At 43.5% G+C, this 20,698-nt stretch overlaps 1 protein-coding gene across 1 annotated transcript in view; it reads right to left on the reverse strand.

The window, feature by feature from the left end:
- The window catches only part of ccdc33 (coiled-coil domain containing 33), a 344,809-nt gene that overhangs the window by 182,477 nt on the left and 141,634 nt on the right, over positions 1–20,698 (reverse strand). The window contains exons 6-8 of the mRNA XM_073025746.1: positions 8,151–8,260; positions 4,850–4,951; positions 2,680–2,771 (exon numbers count right to left, since the gene is read on the reverse strand). Coding sequence (XP_072881847.1) covers positions 2,680–2,771; positions 4,850–4,951; positions 8,151–8,260 — 304 coding nt within the window. The remainder of the gene's footprint in view (positions 1–2,679; positions 2,772–4,849; positions 4,952–8,150; positions 8,261–20,698) is intronic.

Consider the following 20,698-nt stretch of genomic DNA (forward strand, 5'->3'; position numbering starts at 1 on the left):
CCCTTCATTCCCCTCATCAGGAAACACCAGATATGCCTTCTCTCGACACCTGAGGTAATTACCCAAGGCTTAATAAGGTAATGGTCAGACTGCATTTGAAGTCATGCGAGCAGTTTTGGGCCCCATATCTAAGAAAGGATTTGCTAGCATTGGAGAGGATTCAGAGGAGCTTCACAAGAATGATCCTGGGAATGAAAGGGTTAATGCATGAGGAGCATTTATTGGCATTTATAGAATTTAGAAGAATGAGGTAGGATTTCATTGAAGCCTACCAAATATTGAGAGGACTAAGTAGAGTGGATGTGAAGACGATGTTTCCAAATTCATTGTCACATATGGCTGTGGATGCCAAGTCATTGGGTATATTTAAAGCAAAGGCTGATAGATTGTTGATTAGTAAGAGCGTCAAAAGTTACAAAGAGATGGCAGTGAAATGGGTTTGAGAGGGAAAGTAAATCAGCCATGTTCAAATGGAGGAGAAAACTCAATGGGCTAACTCTGCTCTTATGTCTTATGGCTAACCATGATAATTCACTGAGCTTCCCCAATTAATAGGCCACAATCCACAGGACACTGTTTCAAATTTATAATAGCATTCCACAAACATGGCTGCAGTGCCTGCATTGATTTTAATTGAGGAACCAGCAAGCGCTGAAGGCCATCAAAGGTGCGAAGAATAATAAAGAACAAAGGAGTGATTAATAATTAATGGTGGAACAGCTTGTGCACCTGCCTAGTATTCACCTCACTGCGGGGACTCCCAATTTAAGCCCAGCTATCAGGATATTCAGAAATACAGTTAGGGAGAGGGAGAGGCAAAGGGAGAAAGGGTGGGGGGGGAAATAGAGAGGGCTATATAGAGGAGGGGAAGAGAGTGTATGTATTTGAGAGAGAGAGAGAAATACAAAGAGAAATTGATACTTGAATGAAGATATAAAGGGAGTGATAAAATTAGTTAAAGAAGGCTTAGAAAACAAGAGAGACAGGTATGAAGAGTGAAGATATGAAGGTACTATAAACTGAGAATGCAACGGTACAGGCGCAGACAAAAACAGAGAGACACCTATTCCTTTCAGCTACTCCGCCATCATATCACCTCCCTTCACATCCCCACTTCCGTCCCTGTCTTCCATAGTCTATTGTCCTCTCCTAACAGATTCCTATTCTTCAGCCCTTTTCAATCTATGCTATCACATCTCAGCTTCTCAAATCACTCTCCGTGCCCCACCCACCCACCTTCCCCTTCACCTGGCTTCACCTATCACCTGCCATCGTGTACTCCTTCCTCTCGCCCCACCTTCTTACTTTGACACCTTGTCGCTTTCTTTCCAGTCCCGATGGAGGGTTTCAGCCTGAAATGTTCATTGTTTATTCCCCTCCATTGATGGTGCCTGACTTGCTGAATTCCTCCAGCATTTTGTGTGTGTTGTTCAAGATTTCCAGTATCTGCAGAGTCTCCTATGAGGGGAAACAGAGGGCAATATCCTCCCAATGTCATGTTCAACGTGTGGCACAGAGCAGAAGAGAACACCATTAAGACGTCATACAGCCAGATAAATCCAGCTCCCAAGTACCTATCCAATCCTTAGGTGACCATAGTACGTGCTGGTGTGACTACAAAGATAAACCCTGACCTGCTAAAACAATCACCCGCAAGAATCTGAGAGGCCTAAGATGGAGGTGGTCAACAGCTATTGTTGGGGGAAAGGGAGAGACAAGAAGATGTAAAAGAATTCAAATATTAATGACACCTTAGATAGAAACCTGACACCTGACATAGAAACCTAAGAGGCTACTTTTAGAATGTAAGTGGAATGAGCTTCTAGGTAAAGTAGCAGATGCAGGTACTAGACAACTTTAAAAAGACAAATGGACAGAGGGAAAGGGTTCAAAGTTCAAAGTAAATTTATTATCAAAGTACGTATTTGTCACTTCATACTACCATCAGATTCACTTTCTGTGTGGGCATTCACAGTAAATACAAAGAAACACGATTGACTCAATGAGCAACCACACACAACAAAGAGAGACAAACAACCAAAAGGCAAAAAAAAATGACAAACTGCAAACACAAAGAGGAAAAGAAATAACAATAAATAGCTAAATAATTCTGAGAACATGAGTTGTAGAGTCCTTGAAAATGGAGTAGGTTCAGTGTCAAGGTAAGTGAAATTATCCACTCTCAAGATTCAGCAGCCTGAATTGTAATAACTGTTCCTGAACCTGGTGGTGTGGGACCCAAGGCTCCTGTGCCTCATTCCCGATGGCAGCAGAAGGAAGAGAGCATCACCCGATGGTACGGGTCCTTGACAGTGGAAAGTTATGGCCTAAATACTGTCAAATGAGATGAGCTGGGATCAGATAGCTTAGCCAGCATGGAACATTTGGGCTGAAAAGCCAGCTTTTAATGCTGCAAATATCTACAGCTCCATATGGAGAACTTTCTCCCTTACCAAAGACCTATTCCTAGTTTAAATGGGAAGTTTTCAATCCAGAACATTAACCTTTTCCTTCTTCAAGAACGTGGCCACAGACCGTCTCCAGGACTTCCTACTTTCATTACGGATTACTTTGAGTGTTGGTCAACTAGACCCTCTACGCAGTTCCTGGAATGCCTGAGAGGTAGGAATTGCAATGTAATTTGTTAATCAATTCAATAACTGTAGCCCACCCACTTACTTGTAGGATTCATAGTCAGGAACGATCCTGGCTACTGCAAGGAGGGGGCCTGAGGGGTCCTTCAAAGGAGACTCCACCGCGCGAAGCAGCACCTGGGAGAAACGTGAATTTGGTTAATGACAGATTGCAGAGTGATGGTCACCAAACTAACCAACAAGGAGGCACCCCTTCCACCCCCAGACTCACCTCAAACTCCAGGACACCACTTCAGAAACTTATCAGTGCCCAAGTCTCACACAGGAGCAGCTACTTTGGGAGAGAAGGAAGCTCTCAACATAGAATCATAGGGTCATACAGCACGGAATCAGACCCGGGAGCCCATTTGGTCCTTACTGGCCAAGCTGTTAAATCCAAGCTAGTCCCACTTGCCAGCAATTGGACTGTATTCTTCTAAACCTTTCCTGTCCATGTAACTCTCCAACTATCATTTACAGGTTGCTATTGTACCTGTTTCAATCACTTCCTCTGGTAGCTCATTAAATATCATAAAACTTTGTAAAAACTTGGCTCTTCATATTCCTATTATATCTTTCTCCTTTCACCTTAAACCTATGTCCTCTAGTTCTCAATTCCCCAACTCTGGGAAAAAGACTGAGTACATTCACTCTGTCAGTGCCCCTTATGATTTTATACCCACTCTGTCTCCTATGCTCCAAGGAATAAAGTCCTAGCCTGCCCTATAACATCCTTTTCTGCACACTTTCCATTTTAATAGCATCTTTCCAACAGCAGCTCGACTAGAACTGCTGGGGAACAGACTGAGTCCCCAGATCTGCTCCCGGAGCAGTTGGAGTGGGCCCAAGCTTCAGTCCCTGTTCATCATACCAGCAAGGCAAAAACACATAGCAGTCAGAACACAATAAATTCCAAGTGTGGCCTAACCAGAACTCTGTATTAAATTCTATAGAGCTACAATATTACCTCATGGCTCTTGAGGTCAAACCCTCGATTAATGTAGGACCATACACCACACACCTTCAGAATCATCCTATCAATCTGCACAGGAACTAGAGGGATCTATGGACTTGGACCTCAAGATTCCTCTGCTCCTCCACACTGCCCAGAATCCTGCCTACACTCTGCCTTCAAGTTCGAACTTCCACAGTGAATTACTTCACCCTTCCGCGAACTGAACTCCATCTGCCTCAGGACAGCACTTCCTGACTGGGTAAATCTGCAGAGGAATTTTTTCCATTGGACTATCTGCTTCATCCTCCTGCTGAGCACCATGCCAACTATGACATCATCAGACTGCAACAAAGAAGGGAATTAGCCCCTCCTCAACTTCCATCCATGCCGGAATTCTTTTTGGGGGACAAAGATATAACGCTTGACTCCAACCACCAATGTTACTGCTGTCTGGAGGAACCATTCTTGCCATTAATTAATTCTGAGCCCATTTGATAAAATTTAATATATTTTCAATGTTTCTGTCTGGACTTTTGCCCCCAATTCCATTATTCCAGTGGGCATAGTGTTGGAATTGTTCAGAAATCTGAGGCCCAGTTCCCCAATGGAATGGGAGGGGACCAATCTCCCAAAAAGAACCTCGTTACACCATCCCAACCAGTTAAGGGAAATCCAGCACATCAGCAGTACCAAGAAGGTCTGCTCCAGACCACCCCTTGAACTCAGCCAGGAGTACAGATAATAGCTGAATTTGTAATACATCAAATGCCTTAGTTACCATGGCAATGCAGGAACAAGCAAGGGCAGAGGGGGGTGGGTTGGTGGAGGATGGCAGGGGGCAAAGCAGGACCCTCCCTCTACATTTTCAAGAGATCTTAATCCATTTGTCTGAGGCAATATAAACCCATCAGTGAAACAGGGAACAATTCACGACCAACACATTATAACGGATAGACTGTAATAACCCAGAATGTATTTTCAGAATCGAAGCAATTAGCAATTTTAGTTGCATTGAAAATTTAACATCTGCATATATTAATATTAATATCCCTTGAGTGACAGGTGCTCTTTTCAGATTTCAAATACACATTTAGGGTCATTACATCCCTAAGTAAGGTCGATTTTCAACATGAACGCTATTATATAGTAGTGGAGAAATCTGAATAACCACAGGGGTCTGCTAGATTAATATCACAGTTCTTTTGATTTTCTCCCCCCTCAGAAGCATTTTCTTCCCATTCAGACACTGTCTGAGGCCTACCTCAAAACCAGTGAAAGCAAATCCCTCCTGTCGAGGAATAACGCTGCCTTTCCGAACGACGGTGACATATAATCGAATGCCAGATGGGATGCTTGGGTGTGGCTGGAGTTGAGCGGGGGGGGCGGAGGGAGGAAAAAACACAAACGCATACAAAAAGGTCAACATTGCTCAGATGTCAATAAACGGGGGAATTGATCCCTGCACCAGCTCCAGTGGGAGCGACCAGAGTGACAATACAGGATGGATGAGTCTCAAAGGAAATTTAAACCATCATGTCTTCGTTGAAACTCAGACCACAACATACAGATTATCCATATGAATGCATTTAAGGGGAAAGGTAGAATTTGCATTTATAGTGTGACTGTCACAACCTCAGGACATCCCAAAGCCAGTGAATCCCATTGCAATGTGGGATACTTGTTGGCCTATTTCCACACAGCAAGCTCCCACACACAAGAGCATGACAGACTCCAGATTATCTAATTCAGTCACATTGGGTAAGGGATTACTGCTGGTTAGGATACTGCAAGGCCACCCCTGAAGGTTATTTTCAATAGTGGCAGAGAGGAGCTTAGTTCAAATGACAAAAAGACAAGAGAGAAGGGACTCAACTACTCCTATGTCTTACGGGTTTTATGGGTTGGGAAAGGGCACTGAGGTAGGCAAGAAGGGGCTCCTGTGGAGTATAGTTTTATTTATTTACAGGATCCCTTACTGGCAAGTCAAGAAGAAGAAGAAAGCCCTTAACCCGTCGCGACAGCGTTTTTTTTAGCAGGCTTCCTTGTTTTTACAATTTGCTAGCTCAATGCTCAACCCAGCATAGATGGAAAGCGTGCAAGGTCGCCAACTGGATTTGAACTCGGGAGCCTTCGGTCCAAAGTCCGGCGCTGATGCCACTACGCCACCAGCCGGCCAACTGGCAAGTCAGGTTGAACTTATTGTCAGATGCACATGGGTGCAATGAAAAACTTACTTGCAACAGCATCATAGCCACACAGCGGTACAATACAGGTGACCTGGGTTCAATTCCCGCTGCTGCCTGTAAGGAGTTTGTACGTTCTCCCTGTGACCATGTGGGTTTCCTCTAGGTGCTCTGCTTTCCTCCCACAGTCTAAAGATCTACCGGTTGGTAGGATAATTGGACATTGTAAATTGTCCCATGATTAGGCTAGGGTTTAAATTGGTGGGCTGCTGGACAGTATGGGTCGAAGGGTTGGTAGGGCCTGGTCTGCGCTGTATCTCAATCAATCAGTAAATAGCACATCCACAAAAACAACATAAATTAAACAAAATATACCATTTTTAGAAGAAAAAAGACAATTAGAAAAAATAAGCCAATTTTAGTGCAAAGAGGTTATAGTTTTGCTAAACTGTAGTGACTAAGGTTATGCCAGTTGGTTCAAGAACGAAATGGTTGAAGAGAAGTAGCTGTTCTCGAACCCGATGGCATGGGACTTCAGGCTTCTGTACCTCCTGCCTGATGATAGCAGTGAGAAGATGGCATGGGCAGGATGATGAGGATCTTTGCTGAGGAATGTTACTTCCCGGAGGTAGTAAGCTGCCTACGTAAATCACAGCATCCGTGGCAAATGGGCGGAGTTTCTTAGATTTCAACCCAGTGATGAGGATGGAGCAGCTGTACACTTCCATGTCAGGATGATGATGTGTGTCCAGCAGGGGATTTGATTTTTTTATTCAGAGATACAGTAAAGCTATTGCAGTTACTTGGAAATCAGACTTGTATTTAACTATGGATCATTGGAATAATGAAATATACAGCTGCATTCCACTTGAAAAAATTACTTATAATTTAAGAAATGAATATGGTATATTTTTGAAAATTTGGCACCCTTATCTACAAAAGATAGGATTAAATACGTAGGTCCTTTGAAGATACAATTATAAAGTAATTGGGGAAAATAAAAATTAAAATTATTTTGAACTCCATGGAGCATGTGGGGATCCTTCGATATCCAGGCAATCTTCTTTTTTTTCCTCTTTTCTTTCTTTCTTTTGTTTTCTTTTTTTATATAAAGGTTTAAGGGGGAGGGTTAAGGGGAGGGGGAGGGCTAGTATTAATTTTTTTCATTTTTTTCACTTTTTTTACTGTTCTAACATTCTATTCATTCTGTGTAATTCTCTTAAAAATGTAATAAATAAATAGATAGATAGATAGATAAATAAATAAATAAGAGATACAGCACGGTAACAGGCCCTTCCAGTTCAACAAGCTTGTGCCACCCAATTACACCCAAATCACCAATTAACTTACTGACCCACACATCTTTGGAATGTGGGAGGAAACACAAGTGGTCGGGAGAGAAAGTACAAACCCTTTACAGACAGGGGCAGAAATGGAGCCCAGGTCGCTGATGCGGTAATGCGTTACGCTAACTAATATGCTACCAAGCCACTTTGCAGGTGGGGTGTGCTGGGAGCAACACTGTGTAATTTTAAATCCGTACAAAGTCCCTCCAAACAGACTTATGGCACTCGGCCTGTGCACTTCAATTCAGAAGAATGGGGGGGGAGTCTCACTAAAAATTACTGACCGTAGAAAAGCCTCAACAGAGTGGACACGGAGAGGATGTTTCCTATGGTGGGGGAGTCTAGATCCAGAGGGCACAGCCTCAAAATAGAGGGACATAATTTAGAACGGAGATGAGGAGGAAATTCTTTTAGCCAGAGAGTGGTGAATCTGTGGAATTCATTGCCACAGAAAGCTATGGAGGCCAAGTCATTGGGTATTCTTGATAAGTCAGGGTATGAAAAGTGGTGGGGAGAGGGCAGGAGATTGGTGTTGAGACAGAAATGGATCAGCCATGATCAAATGGTGCAGAAGTGATGGGCTGAATGGCCTAATTCTGCTCCACTGTCTAATGGTCTAGTTGTGACAAACATGGCAGAAGACTGGTGGAGAGATGTGAGCTGCAACACAGCCCTCACCTCCACCTTGACTTAAGGGGAAGCCTTTACAGCAGACAGAGTTAAAGATCGGGCTTATGGCTGAAGGGGCCCTTGCAGGGAGGATGATGTATATGAAGACAGAATTAGTGGGAACATTTTAGAATGGAGGAGAGTCATGCTTTGCTTCTGGCACCGAGTCAGAAAACTCGACAGCCGCATAGAGCAAGAGCCCAAAACTGGAAGAGTTCCTTGTAGCATAGGGTGCCAGTTACCACACAGCAAGATCCTGTAAGCATTGAGCCAAGAAAGAAACAGGTCGTCTTCTGCCTGAGGGTTCACTGTGAGCCAGGACTCCACAACCCGCCCAACCCCCTTCCGAGTCTTTTTCACTCACCTGTACGAGCTCGAGGTGGTAATGATGAAACATCTGCAGATAGAGCACAGGAAGGCAGTAGCTGGCTAGTAACTCCTTGCTTCTGCTGTCTGCAATGCTCAAAATCACCACTGTGGGGAGGTGGGAGAAGGGCAAAAAGACATCGTCACAATCCAAACACCATGATCATCATCATTATATGCCATGTTGTATGATGTGGGCGAACGACTGTGATTGTTCTTGGCAAATTTTTCTACAGGAGTGGTTTGCCATTGCCTTCTTCTGGGCAGTGTCTTTACAAGACGGGTGACCCCATTCATTATCAATACTCTTCAGAGATTGTCTGCCTGGCATCAGTGGTTGCAAAAACAGGACGTGTGGTAAGCTATTCATACAACCATTCACTACCTGCTCTCACAGCTTCACGTGACCCTGATCAGAGGGGGGAGGGAGGCTAAGCAGGTGCTACACCTTGTCCAAGAGCGCCCTGCAGGCTAGCGTAGGGAAGGAGTGCCTCACACCTCCTTTGTGAGGGACGTTATCTCCAACCTGCCTCCCAATCTACACACCAGGGCATTCAAATCCAGAGATTTTATGCACTGCATCCACACTGTGTAGATTTTGAGCACAAACTGCTAGGAATGACTTATGAACAAGGCAAAAATATAACATTGTCATAAATGTGCTACAATACAGAAGACTGTTCATCTCATCAAATGCATACCGGCCCTTTGTAGAGAAATCCAGGCAGACATTATTGGGAAAGTATTTAACTTCAAATGTTTATCTAAAGCATATATCATAGAACATTACAGCATAATACAGGCTATTTAGCCTACAATATTTTGCCAACCTTTTAACAGGTTAATTTACGCAGCACCAGCAGATTCACCTACCTGGGCAGCACCATTCATCAGGATGGTGGGACCAGGCACAACATCCAGTGCAGACTCCACAAAGCTGGAAATGTCTTCAGATCAACCAAGTACTAAGGTGAGGATGCACCAGACCAGTGTTCTGTCCACACTCTTGTATGGGTCAGAATGCTGGCCCATGACAGAGAGCGACCTTACCAAGCTGTTGTCATTCCACACTAGAAGTCTCAGGAAGATCCCCTGTATTTTTTGGCCAAGGAAGATCTCCACTCACACCCTATTGCTTCAGTGTCACTAAGAGGACATGGACACAATCATCATGAGGAAACACTGGAGATGGATTAGGCACGTGAGAGACCAACTCCATCATCAAGACAGTATGTAATTGGATCACAAGACAAAGGAGCAGAAGTAGGCCATTCGGCCCATCGAGTGTGCTCCGCCACTCCACCGTGAGCTAAACTATTCTCCCATCTAGTTCCAATTTCTGGCTTTTTCCCTCTATCCTTTGATACCCTGAAGGGTGGAGAAAACGCCGGAGACCAAAGGCAACTTGGTGCTATACCACAGAGGAAGAAATTAAGACCCTGAATCGCACCTGGGGCACAATAGAGAAGATGAAGGAGGACCTTCATTGCTACTCTAAGTACCAGCAGCATAATGGGCAGTAAGTAAGTAAAATCAATCAAACCCCTCCCACATAGCCCTCCATTTTTATAGAACGTAGAACAGATTGTTGTTCCTTATGTCAGATTTCTGTTCAGATATCTGATTCCTTTTTGAAAACCACAATTAAGTCTGCAGCCATCACATCCCAAGGCAGATTATTCCAAATTAATAGGCTCAGTGCTGGGACCCCAGTTGTTTACAATATATATTAATGATTTAGACAAGGGAATTAAATGCAGCATCTCCAAGTTTGCGGATGACATGAAGCTGGGCGGCGGTGTTAGCTGTGAGAAGGATGCTAAGAGGATGCAGGGTGACTTGGGTAGGTTAGGTGAGTGGGCAAATTCATGGCAGATACAATTTAATGTGGATAAATGTGAGGTTATCCACTTTAGTTGCAAGAACAGGAAAACAGATTATTATCTAAACCGTCATTGTACACCAGTCATTGAAGGTGGGCATGCAGGTACAGCAGGCAGTGAAAAAGGCAAATGGCATGTTGGCATTCATAGCAAAAGGATTTGAGTACAGGAGCAGGGAGGTTCTACTGTAGTTGTACAAGGCCTTGGTGAGACCGCACCTAGAGTATTGTGTGCAGTTTTGGTCCCCTAATCTGAGGAAAGACATTCTTGCCATAGAGGGAATACAGAGAAGGTTCACCAGATTGATTCCTGGGATGGCAGGATTTTCATATGAAGAAAGACTGGATCGACTAGGCTTATACTCACTGGAATTTAGAAGATTGAGGGGGGATCTTATTGAAATGTATAAAATTCTAAAGGGATTGGACAGGCTAGATGCAGGAAGATTGTTTCCAATGTTGGGGAAGTCCAGAACGAGGGGTCACAGTTTAAGGATAAAGGGGAAGCCTTTTAGGACTGAGATGAGGAAAAACTTCTTCACACAGAGAGTGGTGAACCTGGGGAATTCTCTGCCACAGGAAACAGTTGAGGCCGGTTCGTTGGCTATATTTAAGAGGAAGTTAGATATGGCTCTTGTGGCTAAAGGGATCAGGGGATATGGAGAGAAAGCAGGTACAGGGTTCTGAGTTGGATGATCAGCCATGATCATACTGAATGGCGGTGCAGGCTCGAAGGGCCGAATGGCCTACTCCTGCACCTATTTTCTATGTTTCTATCACTCAGTGCTATGAGAGGGCTTTCACCTGTACTTCAGAATCAATGCCTCAGGAGTATAAAGCCTCCGGCTCATGGAACAGCCTTCATTATGGCATCACAGGTCACCGTGAGGAGGGCTTTTGGCATGTTGACCTTCATCAGTCAGGCCAGAATACAGGAGCTGGGATGTCATGTTGCACTTGTACAAGATTTAAAGAACGATGAGCCTTATTTGTTACGTGTACTTTGAAACATCAAAATATACAGTAAAATGCGCCATTTTGCGTCAATGAGCAACGCAGTCCGAGGGTGAGCTGGGAGTGGCACACGAGTCGCCAACCCTAACCCTTTGGAATGTGGGAGGAAACAGGAGTGCATGAAGGAAATGCGCACTGTTACAGGGAGTACACACAACTATTTGCAGACAGCAGCAGGAACTGGACCTCAATGAAGTGATCATTGGTGCTGTTAAACAATGCCTTGCTGCTACACTACCATGCCCAATACACCCCCACCCCCGCCAAATAAGTTGCTGGTGAGATGCAATTTGGAATATTGCATGGCCACCCTTCTATAGGAAAGATGGGATTAAGCTGGAAAGAGTGCAGAGGAGATTTAGGAAGTTGTTGCCAAGACTCAAGAGACTGAGTTACGGAAGGAGGTTGAACAGGTTGCTATGGTTTTCTTTGGAACATAGGAGAATAAGGAGTAATCTTAAAAAAGAGAAACAATAACGAGGGGCATAGATAGTGTCAATATGCACAGTCTTTCCCCCAGGGATGGAGAATCAAGAACCAGAGGGCAAAGGTTTAAGTTGAGAGGGAAAAGACCTGAGGGGCAACTTTTTCACCCAAAGGGTGGTGAGTATATGGAATGAGCTGCCAAAGGAACTGGTTGAGGCAGGAACACTAACAATACTTAAACACACACTTAAAACAGATACATGGATAGAGAAGGGTTAGAGCAGGGGTTCCCAACCTGGGTTTCATGGACCCCTTGGTTAATGGTAGGGGTCCATGGCATAAAACATTTTGGGAACCCTTGGGTTTGAGGGAAATGGGCCAAAAACAGGCAAGTGTAGGATTAGTACTGGCATACATCAGTTTGGTCAAAAGGCTCCTATCAATGATGTATGACTCTGTGAGCATCAAAATCCTTCAAGGTTTTAACAAACCTTCTCTCAAGCTTCTTTGCTCCAAGTTTGAAAGCCTAATCTAGCTGAAATCCCTAATTTGTGAATTTATTGTAGTAAATCTCCTCTACACCATCAATATGCTCTTCACAACCTTCTTAGACAGTGTCAGTACCGTGACTGCAAAGAACATTTTGCTAATTATTCATTTATGTATTGAGATACAGTGTGGAGTGGGCCGTTCTGGCCATTCAAGCCACACCGCCCAGCAACCTCTGATTTAACCCTAGCTTAATCACAAGACAATTTACAATGACCAATTAACCTACAAACCGGTACGCCTTTGGACTGTGGGAGGAAACCAGAGCACCCAGAGGAAACCATCACGCACAAAATCCTTATAGAAAACTGCGGGAATTGAATCCAGTTTGCTGATATTGTAAAGCGTTGTGCCAACCACATAACTGTGCCATCCCATAGTTGGTATCATGATTGGCAGTTATGCTAAATATTTCAAACTTCACATAAACACTGTTAAAGTATCAGTCAGGTGAAATTCCACCATCAGTCATCTACACTCAGTGGCCATTTTATTGGGTATACCTGTATACCGTAAGAAGACCATAAGACAGAGCAACATTTGGCCACTCGGCCAATCAAGACTGCTGCACTATTCCATCGTGGCTGATTTATTATCCCTCTCAACCCCATTCTCCTATCTTCTCCCCATAAGCATTGATGATCTGACTAATCATAGAGTAATTGTTGGTGCCAGATGGGGTGGTTTGAGAATCTCAGAAGCTGCTGATCTCCTAGGAATTTCATATGCAATAATCTTTAGAGTTTACAGAGAAGGATGCAAAAAACAAACAACATCTAGTGAACAGCAGTTCTGCTGTGAAAACACCTTGTTAATGAGGGAGGTCAGAGGAGAACGGCCAGATTGGTTCAAGCTGACGGGAAGGCCACAGTAACTCTTATAACCATCTGTTACAACAGCGGTGTGCAGAAGATCATCTCTGAATGCACAACGCGTCAAAGCTTGCAGTGGATGAGCTACAGCAGCAAAAGACCACGAACATACACTCAGTGGCCACTCTATTAGGTACAGGAAGTATCGAATAAAGTGGACACTCTGTGCATTCCACCTCAGCTCAAACTCCAGCTACAATTCCGCCAGATTTATATTCATAATTCTTCACTCTATTCTAACAAATGATGCACCAGCATCAATGAAATTCCTGACATTCCAGTTATAGTGGATTCCAGTTAGTTGGGCTATTAGTTATTCAGGGTAACCACTTATCTGAAACAACTATTAAAGAACAAAACATAATCAAGAAAATAGTTGGACTTCCCTTCAGTTTTTTGGGATACTACGCCTTTAATTGGGATAGAAGACTTTCTGATTACTATATTAATGTCTCCGCAATCTCTTTCAGAACTCTGGGCTGTAGTCCATCCGATCCAGATGACTTAGCTACCTTCAGACTTCTCAGCTTTCCAAGAACCTTCTCCCTAGTGATAGCAACAACGATCACCTCTGCAGCCCGACACTCTCGCATTTCTAGCTCTCTGCTTGTGTCTTCCACAGTGAAAACTGACGCAAAATACTTCTTAACTTCCTCTGTCCCCCATTATTACCACTTTGCAGTGGTCCGACATCCACTCTTGTCTCTCTTTTACTCCTTACATAGCTGAAAAAACTTTTTGTATCAAATCTGGGTCATTCAATAACACCAAATCCAGAATTGCCATTCCCCTAGTGGGCTCAACCACAATCTGCTTTAAAAAGCAATTTCGTACGCACTTACAAATTCTCTCTCTTGAGATCCAGCACCAACCTGATTTTCCCAATCTATCTGCACATATAAATCCCCCATGATTATCACAATATTGCCCTTTTTACATGCCTTTTCTATCTCCCATTGTAATTTGTAGCCACAACCTGGCTACTATTCAGAGGCCTGTATATAACTCCCATCAGGATCTTTTTACCCTTGCAGTTTCTTAACGCTACTCACAAGGATTCTACATCTGAAACTATATCACCTCTAAGGATATGATTTCATTTTTTACCAATTGAGGTACCCCAACTCCTCTGCCTACCTGCCTCTCCTTTTGATACAAAGTATATCTTCGGATGTTAAGCTCCAAACTATGATCTTCTTTCTGCCACGATTCAGTGATGCCCACAACCACAACGTCATACCTACCAATCTCTCACTGTGCTACAAAATCATCTACCTTATTCTGTATACTGCGTGCATTCAAATATAGCACCTTCAGTCCTGTATTCATCAGCTTTTTTTGACTTTAGCCCACGGTTACACTTGAACTCATCCCACTGACTGCAATTTTGCCATATCATCTGCCAGTCCTTCCTCACAATCTGACTACACACTGCATCTGCTTTTATACCAACTGCCCTATCACTGGTCTCACTGGCACGTGGCACAGGCAGCAATCCAGAGATTACTGTACTACCCTGGAGCTCCTGCTTTTCAGCATTCTGCCTAACTCCCTAGATTCTCTCTTCATGACCTCCACCCTTTTCCTACCTATGTCATTGGTAGCAATATGTACCACTGCTTCCGGGTGTTCACCCACCCCCTTCAGAATGCTGTGGAGCCGATCCAAGACATCTCTAAACCTGGCACCTGGGAGGCAGCATACCATCTGGGTGTCTCTTTCACATCGACAGAACCTGCTTCCTGTTCCTCTAATTATGGAATCCCCTATCACTACTGCACTCCTCTTCTCGCCCCTTCCCTTCTGAGCTGCAAAGCCAGACTCAGTGCCAGGGACCTGCTTGTTGCAGCTTCCGCCTGGTTTGCACCCCCTCCCCATTGTATCCAGAGTCCCTGGATACTTACTATTGAGGGGAACAGCCACAGGGGTACTTTGCACTGACTGCCTATTCCCTTTCCCTCTAACAGTTACCCAGGGACCTGCTTCCAGCAACTTGGGGTGACTACCTCCCTTTATTTCCTATCTATCGCCTCCTCATTCTCCAGTATGAGCCGAAGGTAATTGAGCTGCAACTCCAGTTCCTTAACACAGTCTCTAAGGAGGTGCAGCTCAATGCACTTTGTGCAGATGTAGTTATCAGGGAGACCAGAGGTCTCCCAAATTTCCCACATCGCAAACAAGGGACATACCACTACCTCTGGATCCATTCTCCGTGCACTAGTTATTTACCAACAGTAAAAAAAAAACTTAGCAAAAACTTTCCTTCTTACTTAGTAAGAACCTCCGCCTGTGCTTGCCCAAGCCGGTTCTCGTCTCAGCCTATTGAGACAAAGCCGGACTACTCTAACAAAAACTAATCGAGAAAATGGCCGGCATTCCGCCAGGCACCAATTCAAAAAGCAGTGATTTTTGATAATATCGTTTATTATTTTGACTTTATGCAGGAAGGTCCATTATCTGCACTAGGTGTCTGCACTGATTTTGTTTATTTATTGTCGATCAAAAATACATGGCTGCAATGACTTCTTCAGGTGATAACTACTGGGAACTAATATACAGTTTTATAATACTGTAGTAGTGTTCTAATCTATTCTGTATTTCATTTAACTGCATAATTTGTTACTCAGTTGAATGTTAAGTTTGTCTTTGTTATGCTTTTTAACTTTCCATAAAACCTTGGATAATTGGGGCAGAGGCTTAATTGGGCCAAAATGTACTGGACCTGATGTGTCCCAATTATCCAGAATCCACTGCATTTCACCATCTATCCGAGGAGTAATAGACCAGTATTTGGAGTTAAGAGCCTATTGTCCTGGTGTCTTTGAACAGCTTGTGACCAAACTGTGAGGCAGCTTACACTCAGCCTCTGCACAGAAATTGTACCACTAGCCACACGTATTAATTTAAGAGGCACTTAAAATGAATGGGTTATTTTTGTTCAGGTCAGAGCCAGATTGTCTAATTGAGCCCCAAAATGGTTTGAATGTGTGCATTAGATCTGGGTCTGGTCAGCTTTGAAGAGCTGGTCAGCAGCTAAATGAGAGCATGTGCTGGATGGTCGAGGTCCCTGATGACGGATGCTGCTTTTTACATGAGACATTAACACAGGAAAGCAGCATCCATCATCAGGGATCCCCACCACCCAGGACTTTCAGTTCCTCCAGCATTTTGTGTTTGTCATTCACACTTCCAGCATCTGCAGATTCTTCGTTGTTTGTGATTGGACCACCCAGGGCATGCTCTCTTCTTGCTGTTGCCATCAGGAAGAAGGTACAGGAGCCTGAGGATTTTCACGACCAGGTTCAGGAACAATTATTACCTCTCAGCCATCAGGTTCTTGAACCAAAGGGGACAACCTCACTTGCCCTATCATTGAAATGTTCCCAAAACCAATGGACTCACGTTCAAGAACTCTTCATTTCATGTTCTCAATATTTATTGTCTATTTATTATTATCATTATTTCTTCTTTTTGTATCTGGACAATTCGTTGCCTTTTGCATACTGGTTGAACACCCAAGTTGGTGGTATCTTTGACTAATTCTATTATGGTTATTATTTTATTCTGGATTTGCTGAGTATGCCCACAAGAAAATGAATCTCAGGGTGTATAAGGTGATGTATGTGTACTTTGACAATAAATAAACTTTGTACTTGAACTTTGAAGATTACAATAATTTAAGCTTGGATAGGGTTTGCCATCTGCATTCAGGCTGTATGATTCCTGGAAGAACCTCAACTCCCAGGAGCCACGCCTACGTGTCCTCTCTGGGGCTATGCACTGTGTTAGTCATCATTCAGCAGAAGTCAGGAAGCCTTGCCTAGGAATATGATGCTAACATCACACTATTACTGTGCCTGTGACCTGGGTTCAATTCCCACTACTGTATGTAATGTGTTCGTAAGTTCTCCACGTCACTGCAAGGGTTTTTTCAAGGTTCTCTGGTTTTGTCGCACATTTCAACTCCGGACAGAATAAAATGCCATAACGAGCAGTCCAGAACGAGATGCATCGTGATGGAAATCCCGCCAAGCACAGAGGTACATCAAATGACCTTCCTTTCGGACAGCACAGAGAGAATAAAGCCCGCATAAGGAACAGCAACTTTAAGGAGGCAATAGCAAACCACCTCTGAAGAAAAAATTGCAAAGAACAATCATGGTCATGAGACCATGATCGCCTATGTCAGACGATATGGCACGTAATGATGATTAAAGGAACAGGGGTAGGTCACTTGGATCTTTGTGTCTGCTCAACATTGAACAAGATCACAGCTGAACTGAACTTGGCCTCACTTCTACATTGTTGTCTGATTTTTGTATCTCTTAACAGCATCTCACCTTCTCCCCAACACACCCCCAGGCCAGGCAGTATCCTCAAACCTGTGCTCTAATTTGAATTTCCAGCTGATTAATGGGTTGTGTGTCCGCGATTGGCAAGTGGTAACAGACTGAATATCCAGCTCCCCTGTATCCCCTGCAGAGCTGGGACTGCACCCAAATTCGGAGCCGCGCTCTCTCAACATCTTCATCCTACTCCCCGATGAGCGTTCTCTCTTTAATGCGAACTTCAGAACGAACAAGGCCCTCACTCAAAGGACCTCAAAGGACAATTGGAGCACAGGCCTCCGCAGCTTGCTGTAGACCATTGCACGAAGGTTTCCCGAGCACCTGTATTTACTAATTGTTGTTTTAACAAGAGCCATTAAGCCCTTCTGCTTTCTGGTTAATTGTGTCAACTTCATTGTGACTGGCACGGGTTTTCCGCATTCTGTGATTATTTAAAGTGGACTCCCAATTAGTGCTCATTGCGGTATTGAGAATAACTTGTCTCACAGTGTCATTCAGTCGTGCTATCAATGTTCTGTTCAAATTCCTATGTATAATCTCTTGTTTCACCTCTAAATGGGAGTCTGCCACTCCTCCACACCTAAGTTCAGTCATTGCCAGCATGCACTGGGATAGTCAACAGTACAATTTTGACACAGAATAGGTAAAAGCTTATAAGAGCTCAGGCAGAGCTTAGAAATCCATGTCCAGTTGGGGAAAGGATTATCTGCAAAGTGAAAAACAGACAATGAGGTGAGGAGATAACAGTGAAAAACAAAGATTTTACTTTCTGAATAGTTTTGGATATATCTTATGGATTTTGGGCTGTTGATCATGATGGTACCATAAAATTTCCCTCTCATGCACCATTTTTGAAATCACCTATATTTGTTATTTCAATTCATAATTCAAGTCTGAATAAATAATGCCAGGATTAAGGAAGGCATTTTTGTTGGTCCATAAATCAAACAGGTCATCAATGACAGACAATTTAAAACACTTATAGTGGGACTGGAGAAAATAGCAAGGAAGGCATTCAAGGATTTGTTGAAAATTTCCTTGGCAAGTACAGAGTACCAAACTGTGTACAGCTGGTTGAAAACATGCTTCAAGCACACAGAACCATGAAGTGCACTATGTCACTATGTTTTAATTTTTTGCATTCCCATTTAGATTTCTTCCCTCCAAATCTTGGTGCTGTCAGTGATGAGCACGGTGACAGGCTTCACCAGGGCATTGCAGTCAGGTTGAACTGGTATCAGAGCAACTGGAATCCAGCAATGCTGGACACTTAATTGTTGAACACTTAAGTGAGAAGCCTCAGACACTGAGTACAAATAAAAATCATCAACAAATATTTTTGGCTTGGTTGAACTATTGTAAAGCATCAGCACCATTATGTAATTATATGCATTATACTCAATAAAAGTTAATTTCTTGTTTCTCCAAATTCCTACGTGATACAAGTAGCCTGACAACTTCAAGTAGTCTATCATAAACAAAAAAACTTAAGAAGAAGCAACACTTTTGAAAAAATTTGTTGCCCAGTGTAATAACTATTTTGAGAAAAAATTAACAAAGCAAGAAGACACATGCCTTGGACTGCCTAGAAATGAATAAGGTAAGGTCAGATCCTTTAAATAAAGGAAAAGCTGTTTAAAGCTCTTTCTACTTTCCACAGGGATACAGGGATCGTTCCCTACACGACTTCCTTGTCCACTCGTCCCCCCATCCCTTCCCACCGATCTCCCTCCTGGCACTTATCCTTGTAAGCGGAACAAGTGCTACGCCTGCCCTTACACTTCCTCCCTCACCGCCATTCAGGGCCCCAGACAGTCCTTCCAGGTGAGGCGACACTTCACCTGTGAGTCAGCTGGTGTGGTATACTGCGTCCAGTGCTCCCGGTGTGGCCTTTTATATATCGGTGAGACCCGACACAGACTGGGAGACCATTTCACTGAACACCTACACTCGGTCCGCCAGAGAAAGCAGGATCTCCCAGTGGCCACACATTTTAATTCCACGTCCCATTCCCATTCTGATATGTCTATCCATGGCCTCCTCTATTGTCAAGATGAAGCCACACTCAGGTTGGAGGAACAACACCTTATATACCGCTGGCTAGCGTCCAACCTGATGGCATGAACATTGACTTCTCTAACTTCCGTTAATGCCCCTCCTCCCCTTCTTACCCCATCCCTGACATATTTAGTTGTTTTTTTTCTCTCTCTCTGCCCATCACCCTGCCTGTTCTCCATCTCCCTCTGGTGCTCCCCCCCCCCCCTCCACCTTTCTTTCTCCCGAGGCCTCCCGTCCCATGATCCTTTCCCTTCTCCAGCTCTGTATCACTTTCGCCAATCACCTTTCCAGCTCTTAGCTTCATCCCACCCCCTCCGGTCTTCTCCTATCATTTTGTATTTCCCCCTCCCCCCACTGCTTTCAAATCTCTTAGTATCTCTCCTTTCAGTTAGTCCTGACGAAGGGTCTTGGCCCGAAACGTTGAGAGTGCTTCTTCCTATAGATGCTGCCTGGCTTGCTGTGTTCCACCAGCATTTTGTGTGTGTTGTTTAAGGCTGCATTTGTGTCTGAGCCCTGCACCCTCACTCCACACAATACAATTATGTGTAAGTGATATTAAACAACACTATATTAGCCATAGGTAACACTATATTTGGCCTTTTTTATTACTTTTCCCCTGTACTACCCTGATGTACTTATGTTTGGAATGATCTGTATGGATGACATACAAAACAAAGTTTTCGCTGTACCTCTGTGCATGTAACAATAATGGACCATTGCCAAATGCTCACAGAGGATCCACACCAAAGTTGCAGAAGTACACCAGCAACCTATTAAGTACGAAATCAATTAAACTTCCTAAGAAATTCCATTAGAAGAACAAATGCCACTTGATAGGACTTTAGGCTTGAGAGTATTGATAACCTATTCCTGCCATTTACAAATTAGAGCACAGATGGTATATAGTAAATTTAAGGGTAGCATTATAAAATAATTTGTGGCAGGTGTTGCAGAAGAAACGTGTGAAAGCAGAGTTCAGAATGGCTTTTAATTAGTAATTGCATTTTTGACTATCAAATAAAAATAATTGTGTTAAAGATGTTGTTAGTGCTGTGTGATCTTAATGTTCATCATGTGTGTGCATGTGCACGTACATATGTGTGCATTGTGCCAACGTGTATGTGTGTGTGTTTTAACTTTTTTGATTATCTTTGCCTTTGTACATAAAATGAAAAGAGAAAAAGCAAAATGTGCAATTGTTTTTGACGAGAATAAATGATAGAAAAATTAACATATAGAAGGGTTTGAGGACCGAGATGGTCCTTTGAGTGAGGGCCTTGTTCGTTCTGAAGTTCCCATTAAAGAGAGAACGCTCATCGGGGAGTAGGATGAAGGTGTCGAGAGAGCGCGGCTCCGAATTTGGGTGCAGTCCCAGCTCTGCAGGGGATACAGGGGA

This window comes from Hemitrygon akajei, chromosome 21 (assembly GCF_048418815.1).
Source record: "Hemitrygon akajei chromosome 21, sHemAka1.3, whole genome shotgun sequence".
NCBI lineage: Eukaryota > Metazoa > Chordata > Chondrichthyes > Myliobatiformes > Dasyatidae > Hemitrygon > Hemitrygon akajei.